We start from the raw sequence: 24,043 nt of genomic DNA, 5'->3' as shown, positions 1-24,043 counted from the left end.
AATTTTTCCAAACGTCATGCCATAATCCTATAGCTTATTTGCAAATCTTTTGAGCATTATGCTTATTTATTTTTGGTTATTTCGCAGGAAGTAATATGCAGATCAATTATTTTTATGTTTGTAAATACTCCCTCCGGCCTCTTTTAATTGACTCGGATTCAGTACAACTTTGTACTAAATTTGAGTCAATTAAAAAGGACCGGAGGGAGTATATATATAGCTTATTTGCAAATCTTTTGAGCATTATGCTTATTTATTTTTGGTTATTTGGCAGCAAGTAATATGCATATCAATTACTTTTTATGTCTGTAAATATATATATTCCTAATGCCTTCTTGAGTTTATTATTGCATATCTACTAGAAATACAATTTTTCACATCGTCAATCTCATGCAAACAGAACTGAAGCTGCAATACTCTTCATGTTGTCAGAGTCGAGCCACATTGTATTAAACTATTAGTTTCCAGGGTAATTAGCTCATGGGTTCATCTTATGATGGTGCTATACGATTTAAGTCTACCTTTTATCTATGCACTACTTGGGGGAATTGTTTTGCTGCTATTTTAGTTTCGTCTTACTGATCCCATCTTGAGCTTACTTTCATGTGTTTCAGAAAGTACTGCTCCAAAATGTTCCGTTTCTGGCACCTTCACAGGCTGGCCGCTCCTAATAATTTTCTATAATTTTGGCATGTTATTCCTGTCTTTTTCCAATTGCACGCTGATCCAGAAGGGAAAATCAGTGTCCTGTACTTGCACAACGTAGGGAGAAACAACAGAGCACAACACGGTGTACTTGCAAAACGTAGGGAGCAGCAACAGAGCACAACACGGTTGGCGTTATTTTGAAAATTGGAACGCAACCCAATCATAGAAGTGTGCCCTGGTAGAGTAAAAAAATCATCTGAGTTTTTCCCCACGCCATAGTTAGTCATAGACACGGAATTTCTAATCTGGATATGTATAAATATATTGTTAGTGTGATCCAGTTTTTTCTTAAGAGAGTTGGCCAATCAGGAAAACCTCATGTTATTTAGTCAATATCAAGTGATTTAAACAAGCGTCAACTCATGATTAATATGGTAAGTATGTGCCTTAGGAATTTCTGTTTTCTGATTTACTATTTGTTCTATTCAAGATGAAATCAATCGTTTGGATCTGAGCCTACAAGTTGCTTTGTTTCAAGGAATCTATTTTCCTATTCTTATTCCAAATGAACTCAAATCGTTTGGAACTAAACCTACAAGGTTGCTCTGGTTCATGGAATGTGTGCATATAGAGGACATGGACAATACCTTTGTCAAATAATGTCATAGAGCTTGAACTTTTGACTATTCAATCATTTTTTTGCTGCTCTAATTTGCTCTCTATGGAAAAAGAACCAAGGTTTGGACGGGTAATTAGTCTGTTGAGCAAACATATTTTGGTTTGAGAGTAATAAGTAGGAGTAACATCACAAGATTGACCACATTTTCCTATTAGGTACAGCCTGATATCAATATGCACTTCCGAAATCTGGAATGAACCTTACAACAAAAAGAAAAATAAATATGTGATAGTAATTTATTTTATAGTCTGACTCTAGCTTTGTAGTTCGCCTAAGGTTGGTTGCTCAAAAATTCTGTGATGCAGTTGGGTGGTGTGTCCGGAATTCTCTGTCTTCTTTTTCTCCGATAAGAAAAACTTTACTGGCCAGGAGATCTCCCCATACCTGAGTCTCTAACATGGTAATCAATTTCAGAGCTGTCAGTTTGGTTCATCTTGCAAGAGAATCGCTCTTTCTTTCGGTTATTCCTATGGTGCTCTCCAATTCTTTATTTTCTTGGTGATAAAAGGCAGGGTGTCAAAGGTGGAGTAATTCATTAGAGGTATCACTCGAACAAATTTAATATCATGGATGGAGAGTTGACAATATGCACTATCATTTACCTGTGTTGAACATGTATTAGAGGTATAATTTCTTTCAAAGATCAGTCATTAAGATATGTTACTTATTTTGTTACATACTTTTTACTGAAAATATGCATTGTCATTTAGCAGTGTTGAACATGTATTAGAGCAGAGTAGAAGTTAATTTCAGGGAAGTTTAATGGTAGATACTTTATGTTTGTTAACAAAAAACTTGCAACCCGCATTATAGGTTTATTTTCTTAATATGATTAAAAGAGAAGGGCATGTAGTACCATCAAATTAATTTTCTTCAGATCAACCTAATTGGATGGATATATTATGTGTGAAATTTGGCTATTTAGTAGTGGATAGTTTATCACCATAGTCTGATTTTATTTTCTTACCTTGGCAAGCTGAAAACTAATTTTCCTTTGAGACAAACGTTAGCTTATGATGCGAGCTACCTTCTAAAAAACATAGCATGGTCTTTCCATCTGTCATTCGGGGGATGGTAGAGTTTGTTTTAATGGTCAGTCTTCAGATGTCATAGTTTGCACACAAATCACTGCAATATCATGCACCTCAAATCTGCGCCAATCTAGATTTCTATCACTCTATACTGAACCAACCTAGATTGCTATCAGTCTATACTGAATTAATTTCGGTACGAGCCACCCACAAGACAAATGGTAGGGCTCTATGTGGCTGTGAGGCAAGCTATTCTTTCGAAGTGCCTGGTAATTTTATTCACACCAAAATGGTAAGGTTTTGCTCCTTTGAGGCAACACAACTGATATTATCATTCACATCAAAATGGTAAGGTTTTGCTCCTTTGAGGCAACACAACTGATATTATCATTCTTGTTGTTGTGTCTGAATTGAATTTTGATATCATTGTAAGCTGTTGTAATATCCACATAGTTGCACATGACTTGCCAATTTGTTCAGTGCGTTGGATGATTTAATTTCAGACTAATTATCTTTAGTGAAAACCGGTAGTACCTAGCCCTATGATGCAAAGGATGTTGGAAGAAACCTTACCTCCATGACAATGCGTAAAATAGCCCTAATAAATGTCGGTGCCTATATACAGAAGCAGAGCGAAGGTATATTTTATTATAATTATAATGTTATTTAACAAGTAACCTATGTATTTTGTGTGACTTTTATCATATCCTTAACTGTACTCAGGGCCTTACATGATATTAATTGGCTTACACGTCATCTCTTTACTGAAAAGGTGCTAAATCTAACAATTTCCTTGGCCACACCGGTAAATCCTTAACTCAGATTGAACATGCATCCTTCATGTGTCTATCATATACCATTGTTATCGAGACAGCACAACATATAAATTAGCAGAAGAATACGTTTCCATGAAGACGCAAGAGTATTACAACAGTGCACCTCTGTTTTCAAATCAACCAAGAACATACAAAGCATGTTTGCAGTAACATATTCGAATTCTCACTTATGTGCAGGCTGTAACTTTTCCTGCAGATAGGCTTGAAGATATCTCCAGCTCTCTTATATTTCTTTTTGCAGGGAGACAACTCTACTGGTTGGGTATTAACTATACACTCTGAAGTGGTGATGGCAACCACTAAAGCTGTGCAGTTTCGGAAACACACCATGGCTGCTAAGACATTATCACTAACAGACTGCTAAGAAACACTACGGAAATTGGCTTCCTTCTCCATGAATGTATTCACATGTATTCACATATCCGTTGAAAATAACATGATGTACCAACTCTACAAACTACTACACATGTTACATCATGAAGTCGGAATAGTTTATGTAGATTGCAATGTTTTGTGTCGTATTGTGTGAACTGGGATTCCTTTTTTTTGTGTGCAAACTATCAATATATCTTATAGTAATATATAAGCCCTATTTATCTTCACCAATAGAACAGTATGATGCTGGATATACAGGATCTACACCCGCCAACGACATTACGGAGACAATACATTGAACATGGTTGAGGAGAGTATATATGAAGTACTATTCTTAGATAAACTGCCACGTCAACACACACTTCATTATGTAAGAATTGAAGATACATTGTGAGTAGACAATGCAGGCTACACCAAAACAAAAGATGTTAAGCTTAAACCACGTTTCCCCAACAATGTTACACATAATCATCCCAGAAGAATGCATATACCAGGAGACCAGACAAATAACCCAGAAGCATGTACACCATTCTTAGAGGCATATATGTTAGTACAATCGATTAGCCCTTCATGTCTCTACATGATGTAGTAACAACGGATCATGGAGACCGTGCAGAGGAACATTGCTGAGTTTGGAAATGACGCCAGGGAAAATCTTTCTGGGAAATCTGGATTATTCTGATTCGTTCTGTCTACTTTAATTTTTTGTGACTTTCCGGATTGGAAACTACAAATGAACCTCAGGCTACATGTAGGCCGTTTCTTTGGAAAATTTGAAAATGGCGTTCTAAAGTTTTAAAAAAAATCTAAAAACCAGAGATGTTGATAATAATCTATTCTACCAACTTGCATAATCTCAACTTAAAACACCATACATTTTGTACCACACAAAAGTAAACGAAATCTGATAATTTTTAGAGATTTCAAAGTTTGCACTGCTCTAGATTTCCTTTTTTGTTATTTTTGTATCGCCTAAAATATAAGGTATTACGAGTTAAAGTTTTGCATGTTATGGAATAAGTCAGTACCTACATCTAGAATTCTTTCAGAAATTTTTAAAACTTTAAAATAACATTATTTAAAAATAAATAAAAACGAGCTACATATAGCTCGGTCTACAAAACACCACGCTCCTTTTAAGATGATCTATACATTTTTAAAGGAGAAATAGTCTATCTATGCTCAGCTAACTGGTTAATAAAAACAGGTGTCAGTGGATTTTGTACACCCACGCATGGGTGTGGGTGTTTCCGTCACCGTTCATTGTGCTTTAAGATTCGGATAAAAAGAGGAGAGAGAAAGGAATCTTTCTATCTACCATGGTGGGCACGAATCTCGAGTAATAAATGAACGGTGATAGAAACACCCACACCCATGCGTGGGTGTACAAAAGTATTTCCGGGTGTCACAATTTATCTAGATTTATATATATTTAGACACGATTTAGCGTGTAGATACGTGTAAATACAGACAAATCAATGACACTTATTTTAAAACATAGAAAATACTAACTTTAAAAGGTCCGCAGCTTGCGGAGCTATATGCATTCATCTTCAGTTCTTGGTACATATCCTTGAAAAGATAACATGGAGAAAGATAATGCGCCGGCCCTCGCCGCTCGCCGCTCGCCGCTCAAACGGCCACCGTCGTGATTCGCAGTGCGCACCAGACTCCCGAGCGTGCCGGCGTCTCCCTCTACCCGTCTCACTTGGGAACGTGCACGCATGGAGCTGCCGTCTCCTCGGGATGCGACACGACGACATCCACTCTGTTGGGCTGTTCCCCACCTCGGCAGGAGTCCCAACTGCCAAGCCTCCACCGCATCAATGATCGCTCGTCCATCGCCATCCATAACTCCACTCCACTCCACTCCACTCCACTCCACTCAGCTCAGCTCACATCACCTCACCTCGGGCAAAAGTTGGGATGGAACTGGGAGTGGGAGCTCCTCCGCCATGGCGTCCCCATGGAGATCTCCTCCGCCTCGCGCTCCTCGTCTTCCTCTGCCTCCGGTCAGTGCCGCTCTCCTCTCCTTCCTCAGCCTCGATCGATGCAATGGGGCGACGCATTATTAACTCACCGCATCCCAGCGCACTAGCTAGCGTCTTTGTAGATGAAATCCTTAAAAAAGAAAGTAGTACGGAGTAGGATAATTGTATGCAAATATACTTCATCACCACATTTCTCTCTATTTCTCTTCTAGTCTCAAGTAGTAGGATAATCGTATGGGAATATTTTAAAAAGCAGTACGAGCTAGGTAACCGCTGAGAAAAACATATTTTTTGATCCTTTATTTAATCGCCAAATGGGTAGTATATAGTACTCCTGCATGCCTAAAAAGAAATAAACTCCAGCTACTACTGAACATTTTCAGGTCCACTTCTGAGGCGAATGAACAGCTTGCTGAGGTACCACCAAGAGGATGGAACTCCTTCGATTCCTTCTCCTGGACGGTCGACGAAAATGCGTACTTGCAGAACGCAAAGGTCTTGGCAGAAAAGCTACTCCCACATGGATATCAGGTTAGGTTACTTATTTACCAGAACAATGAATTTTCCTATACTTTTAACGGCATGAAATGAAAACAAGGGGACATCTGATTTAACCTCTTGCCCCATATGCATGTCTACTGGCAGTATGCGGTTATCGACTACCTGTGGTACCGGAGATATGTTAGCGGGGCAGATTCAAATTCGTATGGATTTGACAACATCGATGCATGGGGCAGACCATTTCCTGACCTTCAGAGGTTTCCATCATCCAAGGGTGATAAAGGATTCACCCAGATTGCCAGTAAGGTTCATGAGATGGGCTTGAAATTCGGCATCCATTTGATGAAAGGAATAAGTACACAGGCTGTTAATGCTAACACGCCGATCTTGGACATCGAAACGGTATGGTTACTCCCTTTGAAATGCTAGTATTTGATTCATACTAGTAGCAAAGACCGCTGCTTCAGATGTGATTCGCCAAATGACACTGTGTCCGTGTCATAGCATATCTTCTCGTCCATAAAAAATCTCTGCACGCTTCAAAGAATTGCCATGGGACTTCATTTTATTATTATCAGCGGGTTGTCTTGCTGTTATCCTTTTCAGGGAAAACCGTATGTAGAGAATGGTCGGCAATGGGCGGCTGGTGATATAGGCCTAAACCAGACAAAATGTAAATGGATGGACAAGGGATTTATGAGTGTAAATACCGACATTGGAGCTGGGCGAGCCTTCTTAAGATCTCTTTACCGACAGTATGCAGATTGGGGTGTTGATTTTGGTATGCTATCTCTAAAATAAATATTTACTTTACTTTAGTTGCATGATCCTCAGAACAGGGCAGCAAGCTCCCAATTTGTGAACATTTGGCCTTTCTAAAATGCTGCCATAGCTCAAGTGATAGTATGAGGAGATGATTTCATATGTACCGTTCTTGCAGTGAAGGTTGATTGTATCTTCGGTGATGATTATAGCCCAAAAGAAATAATCACTATTTCGGAGGTAAATAATTTCACACACATCCTAGAGTTAGTTACACAAGTCCTGATGAAATTGGTGCAACTTCACAGTCAATTAACTCTCACATGGCAGCTCCTGCAAGGGCTTGACCGCCCAATAGTCCTGTCCATCTCACCAGGAACTCAAGTCTCTCCAGCGTTAGCTCAAAACATCAGCGAGCATGTTAATATGTATAGGATAACAGGAGATGATTGGGACAGCTGGAATGATGTTAGTTCACATTTTTCTGTGTCAAGGTAAATCAGAACATATATTCTTTATATATCTAATTACATAATCTTTATTTCTCTATTTAGATTGTAATTGGATATACATTGTGTAGTAAGTATCAATTTTTTTTTGCATATTCTACACAGTGCCTTCGCTGCTGCAAACAAGATCGGGGCTGCCGGATTACGTGGAAAATCTTGGCCAGACTTGGACATGCTTCCATTTGGCTGGCTAACTGATCCAGGTGATGATTTATACCTTTCCTTTAGTATCATAATCCTGATTCCCCTTGCTTGCCAAAGAAGCTGTACATAATTGTCTGGAGATGCATGTTAGTACGACTGTACGATGCAGCATTACTTATGCTCCGCGAACTTCCTAAACAGATCTGGAACATGACATATCTCATTCTATAGTTAACATGGTCTTGATTCCCAAACTGTAACTTTGCTTAGTACCATCACAAAATTTTGCAAACTGGAAAATATTATCCAGTGTGAGGCTTACATGTAGTGCCTCAGGCCACATGTCAGTCGATGGTATTTTCCAACCCATCTGATCTATACTGTGGTACTGAGGAATTTGCAGCCTCTGTGGAGTGATAAACAAACTTCTTTTCCTTTAATACTACAGGTGTCAATCAGGGCCCTCATAGGCCATGTAAACTTACAGTTGATGAACAGAAAGCTCAGGTTTGCACTTGGCGATCTCCGTGCCTACTTTTTCATTTTGCTTCTCCACTAAAAAAATTCTTTTGTGTGAACATGCAGATGACACTTTGGTCAATGGCCAAGTCGCCTCTCATGTATGGAGGAGATCTGAGACACCTTGATAATAATACATTAAGCATAATAACCAATCCTACTTTACTGAAGATAAACCATTACAGCAAAAATAATATGGAGGTACTTGCATTTTAGGATTCTTACTACAGCAATGTGTACATATACTTGGACAATAAGCTGACCTGTTAATTTCTTCAGTTCCATTATGTGTATGGTTACGGTGAATCAACTTCCAGTAGGGGATATTCTGGTCATTTGAGTTCTAGGTATCCTGTACACCTGACAAAGCATGACGGCATCGCTGTGGGTCTGACTTCCTGCAGCAGCGACCAAGCTAAGGGATGGTTTGTATTTTCACAAGATGGGAAATCAGATCATATATGCAGGAACTATAGAACGGAGAATGGAAAAGACATCCCATTTTGCTTGGGAAAAACAAAACCTCAGATTGCATCGTAAGTACAATCCAAGTATTAATGGATAATTAATGGGGCAATGATTTTTATTATCACATTCTATCCGCTGCAGGGATGATTTTATCATGGACAATGAAGACCACCAGGCAAAGTTCCATTTAGCAGTTGCAGACATTAATGATTCTTGTTTGGATGCATCTGCTAGTCGGCGGTGGACTGCCTCAGAGATCAAGCTTCCCATGTTCTCCAGGTGCAAGTGGCATGAAAAGCAGGTACACAACAAATGTATCATACTATGATAAAGTCCTAGAAAACTGGACTCCTGTCCTACTTTGCTATTTAAGTCATGCTATAATTACTTGTATGAACAATTGCAGTTGTGGGAGCTGAATGACAAGGGCAACCTTGTGAGCAGCTATTCAAGATTATGTGCCAAAGTTGAATTCAGCAAGGAAGGAGGTACCCATGACATCATTTTTTGTGTGTGAATTGAATGGGGAAAATGATACATACTTGGCAAAATTGTCTATGCAGTTGGTATTACTGGAGCGCGTGCATGGATTGCAACTGGAAGTAAAGGTTAGTGATAGTTTATATCCTACAGCCTACATAAGATCCTACGAATTAAATCCTTTGGAATTGCGATAGGAATGCCGTTTTTGCTAGATCGGTTTCTAGAATATTATGCTTCATTGATGCACAATGTCTTGTTTATACACTTGTAATAAGAGTAAATTTGGAGCTATTGTTTTCTCCAAGAAATATAGAACTCAATCGGAGTGTAAACTGAAGAGAACTGAAAAACTTCAATGCTATATGTTTCAAGATGTCCTCTGTAACCTTTTGTATGACATCAGAACCCTTTTTAATAGTGCGAGTTCATTCTTGTCACCTTTTTGGTAACATTGATGAATGGGACATGGTGTTTTGGCTCATATGTCTAGATGCACCTATTAGGGAAATAATATTTAAAATCCACTTTAAAATGTCAAAAAATTCTGAAAAAAAAATCTAGGGTGTATATCCAGACACTCTATGTTCGCTCACAAAATATGGCGGTGAAAAGACATTTTGTGTGTTCTATGAAAAGAAGACAAAAAAATGCTAAATGAAAACCTATTTTGAAGCACAAAAAATTGTCTTTTTTGCACAGGCCAAAAAAATTGTCATTTCTTCGTGAAATTTTATGTGCGAACATAGAATGTCCAGATGTACCCGAGGATATTTAAAAACAATTTGAACATTTTGAAATATGATTTTTATGCAACGGGTGTATCTACACCTATGACCCAAAGTGAATATCTCAAATGATAAGCACAAGTGTGAACATACCAGACTTCAAATGCTTATCTGCACACATTGGTATGCACTATGACTATTTTATTCCTAATTGGGATGCTGATACTTTGGGATCCTAAGTGACTCTTGTGGCATGTTGCATCTTTCTTGGTAACACAAAGTACTACTGATGTTTTTTGGTTTCTTGCTGCAGGAGAAATCTACCTCGCGTTCTTCAACCTCGACGACTCGACGAGCAGGAAGATAACTGCCAGAATATCAGACCTGCAGAAGGTTCTTGGGACATCGTTCGTACGAACACACTCGTGCAGCTGCACTGATGCCTGGAGCGGGAGGAACCTTGGTCTCCTGAAGGAGGAGATTTCAGCAGTTATAAATCCGCATGGTTCAGCAGTGTTTGAACTTATGTGTTGAGGTTTGCAACAAATTTCTCAATCTGCAAATAAACTTGGGAGCCTAGAGACGTCGATGATATGATGTTGATCTCGTCAGCATGAACCTTGAATAATAATGGGCCGTCGGGTCGTGAAACACACCAAAATCAAAGGGTTTGATGTAGAGAGTAACTGCCTTGCTGATTATCTGAATTATGCTCAACGGTTCTCGGTTTTTCTCTGCAGTTGGTGCCTGCGCTGCAGGCCAAGCTCCAACTGAAGCAGTCTATTTTTGAACGTTGACAAAACAGTAGTACTATTACAACTCGTTTCTTGAGAGCTATAACTGTATACAGAAATTGGCCCACGAGACATGTTTAGAGCTGGAGTCAATTGGAAATACGTAAAATCAAATATATTCGTTAATTATAGACAATCGATGAGAACTTATTATATTCTACGATTTCAGTGGGTTGTCATCCTTATCTCGCCATGTCTAGAGATGTTGTAGTGTGTGTTCACATGTTGTAGGGCTCAACGGCTATTTTTCCCTTATATGGTGATAATTCCAAATGCATAATGTTTGTTTGGATCTCCTCGCATTTTTGTATTGTTGTAACTTTTCCGCATGAGCTCCTGATCTTGGCGGCCGGATCCGGGGCTGGCTAGGGTTCTTCCTCTGGGCTTTCATGCTCCACTGGCCGGAGCTGGAAGCAAAGGGGAGGGCTACCGTCTCTGTCAATAAGGTCGTGGCCTGGTGCCATCTCGGGAAGGACGGCTCTGGCGCTGGGAAGCTGACTCCGGCCGGCCTTGGTGGCGAGGGGAGGAAGCGGACCGGCGTCCTGGTCTCTGCTACTAGAAGATGGCGGGGAAGATTCTTGCTGCAACTTGGAGAGTACCACATGGCGGCCATGTCCGCCGCCGTGATCTATGACCGTATTGGCGGCCTCTCCAAACGCCTATGCGGCGTTTCTTCAACCTCCATGATGGAGGCCCCTTCTGGAGTTTCTCGTCGGCGCTCCACGCCTTCACGTCACCAAGTGGTTCGTCCCCGGTGGAGTCAAGGTGGCCGGCGATGGAGTCTCGTTTCCGGTGGAGAGGACCAGGGATGCGATTGCTTTTTCGTTTTCTTTTATAGGGTCCTTTGTACAAATTTCCAGGGTTGTGTTGCTTTTCTTTTTATCTGTAAGGCCCTTGGTGTAAAACTGTACCCACCGACGATGAATTGATGCAGCTCTCGGGGTCCTTCTCGACCCCTCTTCCTGTTCAAAAAAACAAACTTTTCCGCATATGTTTTTTCTTTAGTGATTGACAACTAACGAAGAAAATTTGAACAAACCGCAACAAGAATATGCAAAACATAGCCCTCAAACCTTATAGTTACACCAAGTCCAAAGTCCTCGTATCTGGCTTCACTATTTTGCATCTCGGTATTCCTCATGCGGATTTTTTTTCTCCTCTCCATATGAGCTCGAAATGTTCACGGCTTTGTGTTGAATCAATGCAGAAGAAGATATTTCCCTCAAAAATAAAATAAAGAAGAAGACATTCTGATCAATCTCTCGTGGTATTGGTTTGAATAAGTAGGAGGGCTGTTTCTTCGCACATATACGTGGAGGGGGCATCATGAAAAAAAATCCTGCTATTGGACGGTCTGAGAAGGCATTTAGTTTTGGATGATTTGAGTTGGTGTATTGTCACCCTTTTCATCCCACTGTAGGTATAGCAAGGTTGTTTTGAGTTTAAACTTTTGTATTTTTTCTTGTAAGGTTTCGTGAATAATCTAATAAAAAAAGCTGTGTGCATCCTTTGGATGCAGAAGGGGCGATATTTCCTCCATTTCGAAAAAATGATAAAAATCCTGCTGAAAAACCTCCCAACAAGATTCATGCCCCTGCAGCTCTACTATTCTTTGTCCATATTTCTTCGCACATATATACGTGGAGGACGAGGAATCTTACCAACACACCACCTACACCGACTCAGTTGGTTTGTTGCTGCTTGATTGAACAAGACGACACCTCTCCAAGCTGAAGCAAATCCCAAACGGCAAGGTCACAAACCGTCTCCATCGATTGTTCGTTGCCAGGGGTAGCACCAGTATATGACCTTAATTATATTAATTTCTGGAGATTGAAATCTTTTTTAGATTGTCCAGCAGCAGTATACAGTGTATATAATTATTAATGGTGTTTTGTTTTATTGTGTAGTGCCGCTTAATTTGGTGACCGGGCCAAATCAAAAGGTTCAGCAGCAGCGAATTGATGTTCTTTATGCGTTTGTTGTAGCAGCACGCCCCCGTCTACACAACACAGCCGTTGCTGACCGACGATAGCTCCACTAATAATTAAACATAAATTTCCCTCAGTATTCACGTCAAGTATCTTGTTCTGTTCCTCTCGAGCGATCGCAAACCGCTCGCTCCGATCAGTAACCGCTATCTGCTGCTTGTACGCATCCGATCCCAGTTTTTCCTGTACATATTTCCCAATTTTGTTTCACCGGCGAATTTCTCGATCTCTGAGTTTCTCTACCTTCTCAGCTGGAATTTCTTGAGCTCAGGAGCGGCATGCAAGGAGGAGGAGCGGTGGTGGCCGGAGCTGTTGGCGCACCTTCAAGCGCGCGCAGAGGAGGAGGAGGCGGCGAAAGGAGAAGCGGAGGCACCCCCCACTGCCAGCGCGTGCAGCCCGCCGCTGCCCCCGCGCGGCGACGACGACGACGATGCCGCCTCTAGCCTGCGGGAGCACCTCCGAGGCGGCGCCCATCGAGGTTGCGGCGGTCGTCGTCACCTAGGAAGAGCCGGCGACCAAAAACCTCCGCCGGCGACATTAAGCGCCCCGGTGACAGTATAGTCACTCCGGGGACTAAATCAAGTCTAAATTAGGCCCCTAGTATCCAATGTAGGTCCAAGATGCATGTATTTTGCCCCTAGTATTGTAAATTATGAACGAATTCAGTTTCATCCGATGAAATCGAGTGCAATCGCGAGTTTCGATTTCCCGCGCCGTTTGATTTCAGCAAGTTCGGTTCACGTTTTCGTTTTTTGTTCTGCGCCGTTGCTAAATCCGCTAGCAATTTATTTTTCGGGAGACTGAGCTCAATTTATTCTGTTCCAATAAATAGGGGCTCTGCCAGAATGCTCTTATATAGTCTCCCCGAAGATCGATTTTGCATCCTTGGAAACCCCCACACCAGATATGGCCCTCCGCCCTTCACAAAAGGTCCTTAGTTTGACGAAATGGTTCTGATGGAGTGACACAGGCCCATCTGGTATGGTCATGGATGACCGTATTAGTGGTCGTTAAACTTTGTGAGCTCATGTAGTAATATGATGCCATTTCCTAATACTAGCTCTGATTGGAGCGTGTTGTGGCTCGTTCGTATGGACGAAGAGCTAAAATACAATGGTCTTGGATATTTATTATCTTGTTATGTAAAATATCACTTTTCCACCCATGAAATGACTACGTCTCGGTCCATGTAAATCCTCCATATTCCCTCCTTTTGGTTCCTTTCAACTTCATAAACGTTGGCAATACCTACACACACATCAGATGCAAGGAAAAGCAATAAATCCTAATAAAGCTACAAATTGTTCAAAGCTGATATGAAAACGGGTAAAGACAAGTAATCATGTATAAAGGACACAACTATTACTAGACGGTGCATGTAGATGTGGGATTTGAATGAAAAATGAGGCTCAAAACAATATGTAAAATGCACTCAGCGCCGACCTAGAGCTGGAGGTGTGTGTGCTTTGTTGTGTTTGGTGGCCGTTTTTTCGCCCGGTTTTACGCTTGTGGTTTTTAGCCATCACGATAAGTCTCCTCACATATGTGGTTAACTGGGCAATGTATTGTTTGTATTGTTTTGGACAAATACGATAGTCTTTACCTAAATAATATAGTGGGCATGCATGAAACGGCCATTGTATATAGAAAAATTTCTTAAGATGGATTGCAAAAAATGTAGTTGGAAAAACAAATGGTCACAACATATGAAAACAACACACAACAACCAGCAACAAAATTGCAACATAAAAGTTTGACCCTTCTCCATTGACTTTCAGAATCATTGGAGTGGAATCTGCATGTGAATGCAACAAACAACATAAGCGCCCTTCTAGCGTGTCAAAACAACACACAAGACATAAAAAAAACCTTGGTTCACAATAGTTGAGATGCCAACTTTTACAATTTGGGGCTCGTGACCATGAATCGGGCTTGCCGAAGTTGGATCTTGCAACCTCAACCCATTTGCCTCAGTCACGCCATTTTTTTGAAACTCGGGGCCATGGCCTCGAGCGTGACCATCAAAACACCCATACATGGTGCAAGCTCAGTTGAGCAACTTCTAGGTCAAAGGATGGCCACTTCCAAGCAAGAGAGATGCCCAAGGGGGAGAGAGAGGGAGGGAGGGATGCATGCACATGCATGAGAGGGGGGGGGAGATGCATGGATGTGAAGGCAGAAGCCATGTGTTAGTGGAGACAAGTCAATCTAATCTGGTTGGGGAAAATCAGTTCCCTTTCAAAAAAAAAAACACAAGTCCCTCTTGTCTTGTAAAAATGTGTTTTGTTTACAAGGGTATCATTTTTTAATACATTAAAAATATATTGACTAGATATATGAATAATTTAAATAGAGAACCGATAATTAACATTATGGTAATATAAAAAAGTTAAATTTAATGGATACTAAAATGGAGAATTAATTGGAAAAACTATAATAAGAGAACTAAGAGAACTCGGTTTGTTTCGGTGAGAACCACCATGAAGCACCGAAGAGTAGCAATTTTTCCAGCACCGAAGAGCAGCATTTTTTCCCTACACGGGGAGGTCCCATGCATGATGTTTTAGCCATTGATCATTCTTTAAGATACGTACCGTGGTGTTTCATGTTAACTTTTTGGGAAACATAATGAAACCGTGCATGGGAGAAAAGCATCTTTCCGAATCAAAATGCACTTGATTAACTAAGCGCTAAGTTATCAGAATTTGCAAGCAAAAATGTCAACTCCACCGTCCACAGGGTTTTGCCACATATATAAAAAAGAATTCTATTTCTCTCTATTGTCCTCTCAGTGAGTTTGTATGAGCTAGATATATAAGATTGAAAAACATGCATCAGTGAGTTTAACTAATGAAGCTAGTACCCGAGGATCCTAGTGGCAAGCTCGAGCAGCGGCTGCAACGCGCCGGGTGCGAACTTCCTTGCGAATAGGAAGCATACCACCGCCGGCTGCCCATTATACATACACCTCTCCTTCTCCTTCTCCTTCTTCCCCGCCAGCCTCTCCAAAAAGTCCTTGCTCACATCGTCGGCACCGAACATGGCCGGGTGCGAGCCCCCACGGGACCAATCGACCCACGTGACGCTCCGATTGGCGATGCTCATGGGTGCTTCGATGGTGAGCACAGTGGGGAGGTAGTGCTCGTCCACATAGCAGGGTGGCTGGCATACCTCCCGGAACCTCGGGTAGTACCGGCCGTCGGCGACCACGAAGAGGGCGAGGCGGCGGTCCATCTCAAACCACTGCGCGCCCTTGCGCCACTGCGAGACGGACACGTCGGGGCGAGGGCGGTGCGGTACCGGCCCCGGCCGTGCGGTCCTGGGTCGTCAAAGGCGCCAACGAAGCTGTGGCGAGAGCGGGTCAGGTAGGCGTGGACGGCGGAGAGGGGGTGCAGCGGGATGCAGGACTCGGAGAGGAGAACAAAGCGGTCGTTGGAGAGGTCGAGGAGCGCGTTCGCGAGCAGACGGCGCTCGGCATCCACCACACTCGTCTCGCCCCACCTTGTTGCCTGCGAAAGCATATATGTATGAGTTGGCGTTTTTTACTTTCCATGATGCGAGCAAGAGACTTCTAAAATCTTGGCAAAAAATTCCATAGGAATACATACCGGGATGAAATGCTGGTACGAATTCTATCTAGTTGCGACACACATTTTGCAATCTATTACTAAGAATTAAAGGGTGTGATTAGCTCTGGCTTGATTAAGAATTAGCTTAATTCTGGATCGAGTGACACCATGTCATCACCCTGGAAATCTAAAGTCCCTGGAGGCGACCTCGGTGGAGCGAGATCTAGCAAATCCGAGAAGCAAAATTGTATCGAAAATGTGAAGAAGATATTTTTCGCAAAAGAGAAAAGATAGCAGAAAGAGGATTCTTGTCCGTGGCATCTTTGACAGGGACACGATGCTCATCACTTTCAGCTGTCGCACTCCGGAGCAGCACTTGTCAAGTGCCGTTCAACCCAGAGCATTCGAGACGTCGTACGTGGGCACTCCTGAATCCTGATCCGTCTGACTCTAGTCCCAATCGGACGGCCGTCCTTCCGTCATCCATCCAAACGGGGAAGAAAGAAGCCAACTTTGATGGCGAGAGCTAACTACCTAGGTGGCGTACCTTGCTGGGCACCTGTCGTCGGTGGAACGGCGACGACGGCGGGAAGTCGAGGCGGTACCCCGGCGTGGTGTGCACGTACACCGAGAACAGGCCCCTCCCGCCGGTGCCGTTGAAGAAGCGCTCCCACAGCGGCGCCAGCGGCAGCGGCCCGCGGGTCAGGAACATGAACGCCACCTTCCCCGGCGCCGACGGCCGCCCCCGCCCCCGACGCCGCCGCGGCTCGAACGAGGCCGCCCACAGCAGCTCCTCGTCGCTCATGTTGTGCCACGCGCTCCTCGCCGGCGGCCGCGCCCACCACCGCTCCACCACCTGGTCCTCCTCCTCCTTCTCCTCCGCGCACGGCGCCGCGAGGAGCACGTCGTGGACGGCGAGCGCCGGGAGGCCGTAGTACGGGACGGCGCCGCCGCCGCCGAGGACGACCAGGAGGAGCGCGGCGGCGAGGAAGCCGGTGGCGAGCACCGCGAAGAGGAGCTGCGGCCGGGCGACGAGCTTCACCGGGAAGCTCCTCCCGGGCGCCGGCGCCCTCGCGGGAGCGTGCCCGTCCTTGCTGTCGACCACCACCGCTCCTCCTCCTCCTCCTTGCATGCCGCTCCTGATCGAGCTCAAGAAATCCAGCGAGAAGGTACAGAAACTCAGAGAGGAATTCGCCTAATATGTACAAGAAAATTTGGGATCGGATGCGTACGAGCAGCAGAGCAGCAGATAGCGGTTACTGATCGGCGCGAGCGGTTTGCGATCGCTCGAGAGGAACAGAACAAGATACTTGACGTGAATACTGAGGGAAATTTATGTTTAATTATTAGTGGAGCTATCGTCGGTCAGTAACGGCTGTGTTGTGTTGTGTAGACGGGGGCGTGCTGCTACAAGAAACGCATAAAGAACATCAATCCGCTGCTGCTGAACCTTTTGATTTGGCCCGGTCAGCCCACGCCCAGCGAAGAACAGCAAGCACCAAATTAAGCGGCACTACACAATAAAACAAAACGCCATTAATAATTATATATACTGTATATATACTGCTGCTGAACAATCTAAAAAAGATTTCAATCTCCAGAAATTAATTAAGGTGATATACTGGTGCTACCCCTGGCAACGAAAAATCGATGGAGACGGTTTGTGACCTTGCGGTTTGGGATTTGCTTCAGCTTGCTAGCTAGGAGGAGGAGTTCCACTTCTAGGCAGAGGTGTCGTCTTATTCAATGAAGCAGCCACAAACCAACTGACTCGGTGCAGGTGGTGTGTTGGTAAGATTCCTCGTCCTCCACGTATATATGCGAAGAAAAATGGAGAGAAAGAATAGTAGAGCTGCAGGGGCATGAATCTTGTTGGGAGGTTTTTTCTTCTGGTCCCATGTTTTTTTCCTGGAGAAAAACAGAACTCCTACTTAATCAAATCAGTACCACGAGAGATTGAAACAGCAGAATGTCTTCTTCTTTATTTATTTTTTTGAGGGAAACGTCTTCCGTTTGTTCAAATTTTCTTGCTTAGTTATTAACCAATAATGAAAAATCATTTTTTTTTCGAAATGGGGTGCCCCTGCGCTCTGCATCAATTGATGCATACAACACTTTATTAAATTAAGTCACACCAAAACAGCAGTAACAGTACACAATTATTACAGCTAAAAAAGCTAGAAGAAAAAAGCGATGTAGCATCATGATGTGAGCTTTTTCTCAGACCGCCAACTGCACTAGCTATAGAAATCCCGTGCGATCGTCGTCAAACGGTTGCACCCAATATCCATGTCCCGATGTTCCTCCACCGGCTGGAGGAAGGACTACATATGGATCCAATGAGTGACTAAAGGGATAATCTACATAAAAGATGGGAAATTCCTTTTGTTAAATATAAAATCATTACGGACTGTCCATATAGCCCACAATAAAGCGCACACACCAACTCTAATGTGGTCTTTATCTTTTTTTGGTACCCCATTTAATCAATTTCCAAACAAATTTGAGACACTAGAAGGAGGAGGTAAATTAAACGTCATATAAATAATCCTCCAAATAATTTTGGCAAAGGGACATGAAAAGAACAAATGTTGTATTGTTTCATCTTGATCACAAAAACTACATTTAGTGCATCCATGCCAATTCCATTTGCTCAGATTGTCTTTGGTCAATATAACTTCCTTATGTAGGAACCACATAAAAATTTCGATTTTAAGTGGAACCTTGATCTTCCAAGTATATTTCTTAAGATAACATGTGTGTCCATTAAGCAAGTCTGTGTACATAGATTTAACACTGAACACACCAGTAAAGTTTAACAAAACAAAAATGCAAGGAGATCAAAACAACCGTTATGCATTTGGAATTACCACCATATTAGGGAGAAATAGCCGTTGAGCCCTACAACATGTGAACACTCGCAACAATATCTCTAGACATGGCGATATAAGGATGACAACCCACTGAAATTGTAGAATCTAATAAGTTCTCATCGATTGTCTGTAATTAATGAAAGTATTTCTAATTTGATTTAAAGTATTTCCAATTTTGTCCTCCAACCGCAAGAAATTTTAAATTGTCCCTAAGGGTCGGGCGGCTAGAACCCGACCCAGTGTTCCTATAAAACATCTTCTCTGTTGTACCTATCAACATTTGCCCACAAATTAGTACACTCGCCTTCTCTAGCACCATCATCGCTATTGTTGTAGGCTAACAAAAGGTGTGCCACAAAACTTGTACGCGATGGCTTGTTTGGGTATGTCGACGATCAAGTGAACCATAGATGATAGTCAAGATCTCATTCATAATAAATCTAGCAGCGTCACATTGTTGTTTTTTATTCAAGATATTCTTTCTTGGTAAATTATAAAAGTCAGAAATGTTCAACCGTTATAGATTTTAAAATACATACATTTGTTACTCGCCTATATCATAGCCAGGGTACACAAGCTTTATTATGGTAGGTGTTTATGTCAAATTGTTTCTTTGTTTGGCGATCTCTACTTAGAAGGGTTAAATTTGAGCTTACTACTCCAATCAAAATCTGAAATGCGACTGGCCGCGCTAGAGATGCTCTAGTACCACACCTTGAAAAAAAATATTATCTGGTGTTTTTACTGCAGCTAAGAATCGAAGGTACATGCTCTGTGATATTGTTTGTAAAGATCAAATAAACATATTTCCTCGGTCTAGAAAAAGGGTTTCAAATTTATTAAAATTTAGATATATTTAGATCTATTTTAGTACCTAGATGTATTTAAGGGATGAAGCCTGCTACCCGCATGGGTAGCTACACACCCATGCATTATACCAATTTGCAAGTCATATTAACTTGTTTTAGCTCAGTTTCCTAGTAGAACGCAGAATTCTGGTGTACAAAAGTGGTTTCCGAATTTTGATTTGAACTTTTTTTTGTCAAAGTCAACCCAGTATTCAAAAATTGGTATAATGCATGGGTGTGTAGCTACCCATGCGGTGCAGTGCTTCACCCATAGATCAAATGGGCTGGCCCAACAAGCCGGTGGGTCGGGCCAAAAACACGAGTGGGTCCCACTTTCCTGTTAAAGGGTCGGCCCATTTAGTATGTGGGGTCCACCATATAGCAAGTGGGCCGGCCCAACAAGATAGTGGGCCGGGCTAAAAACATAGGTGGGTCCCACTTTCCTGTTAAAGGGTCGGCCCATTTTAGTATGCGGGGTCCACCATATAGCAAGTGGGCTGGCCCAACAAGTAAGTGGGCCGGGCCAAAAACACAGGTGGGGTCCCACTTTCCTGTTAAAGGGCCGGCCCATTTAGTATGTGGGGTCCACCATATAGCAAGTGGGCCGGCCCAACAAGATAGTGGGCCGGGCCAAAAAACATAGGTGGGTCCCACTTTCTCGTTAAAGGGCCGACCCATTTAGTATGTGGGGTCCACCACAAAAGCAATTGGGCTGGCCCAACAAGTTAGTGGGCGGCCCAATTAGCAGGTGGGGTCCACGGTAAATCAGGTGGGCTAGCCCGACGAGTTAGCGGGCCGGCCCAATAAGCTTGTGGGGCCCACTTTTCTGTTACAGGGTCGGCCCAGTAGTGTGTGGGGTCCACCTTAAAGCAAGTGGGCTGGCCCAATTAGAGTGTGGGGTCCACCGTAAATCAAGTGGGCTGGCCCAATAAGTAAGTGGGCCAGCCCGTTTAGTTGTTGTTTATATGCCGGCATAATATGCGCTTTAGGATTTTGCGGGCCGGCACATATATGATTTCGCTTAATTGGGCCGTTTAAGGGATGGGAATTTGTGATTTAGATACTGAGAATATTTACGCAGCACATGATTTCTGTCGGATAGCCTCACTTACCACGAGCACCATAGAAAAAATGCGCGAAAGAACTATAAAAACTAACTAAATATTACATCACTGCAAGGCTTTGAAAAAATATTACAAAACCCAGAGAAATTGAATGGTAATTAAACCTAGCAATACAATGAAGCGATCCGGCAATCTTTTAAGTTGTCCATGCAGCACCTATATCTGAAATAAAGACATTACAAGTTAAGACAGCAACAATGGAAAGGCAAAGACACTATAATATTGTTTGCCAAAGAATTTGAAACTCATCATTTCGTCGTTATAACAAGATCATTGTAATGCGCACAATAAGCAAACAAAGAGTGCATGCCGCATACCAACAACCAATATAACAGAGCATGTTAGAATGAAACAGCAGACTTACTACTGTCGAGTCCCATGCAAACCAACATGTTCAGGGAGTACAAAATTGGCATGAACAACATAGTCGCAGGCTATAAAGTTTGTAACAACGACTGAGCAAGATGAAGTTATGATGGCTACATCTACAAAGCAGGGAATGTAAACCAAAAATAGAAGTTACGATGGCAAAAGCTAAAGAGGAGGGAATGTGAACCAACATGTGCCAAGTGCAATTACTTCATATTGGCCGTGAACTGAATAATACTCCTGAACTTATAGTGAAGGGGATGCAAATCACGATGTTTCGGGATATAAACTTGTAATGAGCAACACATAGAGGATAGTTAATGTCTGGAGCTTAGGATGGACCGGATACGGAATATAGTGGGATCACTCGTGAACTTGTATAAGAGGGAATGCAAACCAATATGTTCAGCATTCCATATGTGAGCGTCATGCCAAGTCAGAGAAACAAGTCAATAATGCAGCTTTTGAAGAACAAGATGGCACACAAAATTATTATCTAGTAGTATGACAAGTTTATTTGTACTACAGGCTAGATAGCGAGTGATAGCATGCCAAACTAAGTCCTTACTTTGTTAGCTTACAATGAACTAGATACAAAACAATGGCATCACTCGTAGTACGGGGAATGCAAGCCAACATGTTCATGGAGTAAAAAATTGGCACAAACAACATAGTAGCAGGCCATAATTTTTGTAACAACGATCGCGCAAGATAAAGTTATGATGGCTAGATCTACGGAGCGGGGAATGTAAACCAAATATAGAAGTTACGATGCCAAAAGCTATAGAGCAGGGAATGCGAACCAACATGTGCAATTACTTGAAATTGGCCATGAACTAAATAATAGCAGGATGCTACTATAATAGCTAGGAATAAAACGAGATAGGAGTTATAATGGCATCACTCATAAACTTGTAGATAAGGGAAACAAATCAATTTATTTCGGGATATAAAGTTGTAATGAGCAACACATAGAGGATAGTTAATGCTACGGCTTAGGATGGACCAGAAACGGAATATAGTGGGATCACCTGTGAACTTGTAGAAGAGGGATTGCACCAATATGTTCACCATTCTATATGTGAGCGCCATGCCAATTAAGAGAAACAAGTTAATATTGCAGCTTTCGAAGAATCAGATGGCAGACAAAATTATGACGGAAGTAGGCTGGTTGTGACGAGTTCAAATAAATTTGTACTGCAGGATGGCAGAGCGATAGCATGCATGAACTAATAGCAGCAGTTACTTTGTTAGCTTACGACGAATTAGATAGAAATAACAATGGCATCACCTGTAGTACAGGGAATGCAAACCAACATGTTCAGGGAGAACAATATTGGCATGAACAAAATAGTAGCAGCCTATAATTTTTTAACAACGGTCGAGCAAGATAGAAGTTATGATGGCTACATCTACGAAGCAGGGAATGCATACCAAAATGTTCAATCGCTTAAAGTTAGCAATGAACTAGAAAATAGAAAGGTGTTACGGTCATAGCTAGGGATGAACTAAAAGAGCTTCAGAAAAACAAGCATCTGAACCCAGAACATGGCGCTAAAACAAGGGACTTACATTAGGAGAAGCACTCTGTGGGAGTCACAGTAGATCTGGGGTTGATAGATCTGGTGATGAAGTACGCTACATGTGCTACTTGGGGTTGGAGAGACGGCCATTACACTTCATGGTTACTCATCTCATCTGCAAAAACGTAACGGCGCGTCGTTAGCACAAACAGGTTCCCCCAAGATTAAACAAGAACTTGCAGGCAAGCAATAGAAAAGCGATAGTAAAAGAGTTTAGATCATGCACGGCGCCGGTGAAGCGAGATCCGGTTCATGCACAGCGGTGTCGGTGAGCAAGATCCGATGCGGTGGACGACGGATCCGGCGAGCGGCTCCGGTGGGGTGGACGATACCGCAGCTGAAGCGGCTGCGGTAGACTGGCCGGATGAGCATATGGTTTCGAGGTACGGCGGGGATGATCCGGTCCGGTTGATGACGGCGTCGATGAAGCGGCTTCGGCAGGCAGCCGGATGACGAGGATCGCGAGGCCTCGGGTAGGCCAGGGAAGTCCGGCGGGGATGTTCCGGTGCGGTGGTCGTGGAGGTGGGAGAGAGGACTTGGGAAGTTCCGGTGGGTGGTCTGAGGGAAATGAATTTTTTTTGGGAGGGTTTCCGGGCTAGGGAGGTGGTGATCCAAAAAATGACGGGCAGGCCCCCCCACCAACCGACTTTGCTGCCATCTCCACAGGGGTAGAATGGGAATTTGGAAGCGTGTGAAATTTTTGTATTTTGTGGGCGGGAAGTTTTGCCGCTATGAGATTTTGAATTTGGCTACCGTCCAAGTATAATGATAAAAAATTGTGAGACCATACTAGTACCTCTGTTCAAGGCCGAGTGCAAAATCAAATCATCATCACATTAAATATCGGTCACTACCATGATCATGATCTATCTCTGAAATTAGCGTATCCGCTAGATCTTGCAAAGTATAATGATAAAAATAATTGTGAGACCGTACTAGTACTTCTCTTCTAGGCCGAGTGCAACAGCAAATCATCATCACGTTGAAAATTTGTTACCATGATCATGATCTATCTCGAAATTGGCGCATCCGCTATATCTTGCAAAAGTATAATGATAAAGAATTTGTGAGACGGTACTTCTGTTCAAGCCCGAGTGCAACATCAAATCACCATCACATTGAAAATTTGTTACCATGATCATGATCTATCTCTGAATTTGGCGCATCCGCTAAATCTTTCAAAGTATAGTGATAAAGAAATTGTAAGACAGTAGTAGTACT

General features: G+C 42.6%; 1 protein-coding gene, 1 long non-coding RNA gene and 1 pseudogene across 2 annotated transcripts; 2 read left to right on the top strand and 1 right to left on the bottom strand.

The window, feature by feature from the left end:
* The first annotated feature begins 211 nt into the window (after positions 1–211).
* Positions 212–3,715, top strand: LOC124691751. The gene is made up of 2 exons (XR_006999130.1): positions 212–2,996; positions 3,082–3,715. It is a non-coding gene; the product is annotated as an uncharacterized LOC124691751 (long non-coding RNA).
* A 1,765-nt stretch (positions 3,716–5,480) lies between these two features.
* LOC124691750 lies at positions 5,481–10,402 on the top strand. Its single transcript, XM_047225023.1, has 14 exons — positions 5,481–5,581; positions 5,944–6,091; positions 6,206–6,463; positions 6,668–6,842; positions 7,002–7,063; positions 7,154–7,317; positions 7,438–7,535; positions 7,925–7,983; positions 8,062–8,196; positions 8,275–8,531; positions 8,605–8,764; positions 8,870–8,951; positions 9,027–9,071; positions 9,985–10,402. The coding sequence occupies exons 1-14, from the start codon at positions 5,496–5,498 to the stop codon at positions 10,203–10,205; spliced, it is 1,950 nt and encodes a 649-aa protein (XP_047080979.1). The 5' UTR covers positions 5,481–5,495; the 3' UTR covers positions 10,206–10,402.
* A 4,772-nt stretch (positions 10,403–15,174) lies between these two features.
* LOC124686461 lies at positions 15,175–17,299 on the bottom strand (annotated as a pseudogene).
* Positions 17,300–24,043: the final 6,744 nt, after the last annotated feature.

This window comes from Lolium rigidum, chromosome 2 (assembly GCF_022539505.1).
Source record: "Lolium rigidum isolate FL_2022 chromosome 2, APGP_CSIRO_Lrig_0.1, whole genome shotgun sequence".
Taxonomy (NCBI): Eukaryota; Viridiplantae; Streptophyta; class Magnoliopsida; order Poales; family Poaceae; genus Lolium; species Lolium rigidum.
Note: the sequence above shows the minus strand (reverse complement) of the source record. Positions and strands in the feature narration are given on the sequence as shown.

Coding starts and splice junctions, on each gene's coding strand:
- LOC124691750 (XM_047225023.1), top strand. CDS start 5,496: ATGGAACTGGGAGTGGGAGCTCCTCCGCCATGGCGTCCCCATGGAGAT. Junction 5,582..5,943: donor CTCGTCTTCCTCTGCCTCCG/GTCAGTGCCGCT, acceptor GAACATTTTCAG/GTCCACTTCTGAGGCGAATG. Junction 8,765..8,869: donor GCAAGTGGCATGAAAAGCAG/GTACACAACAAA, acceptor GAACAATTGCAG/TTGTGGGAGCTGAATGACAA.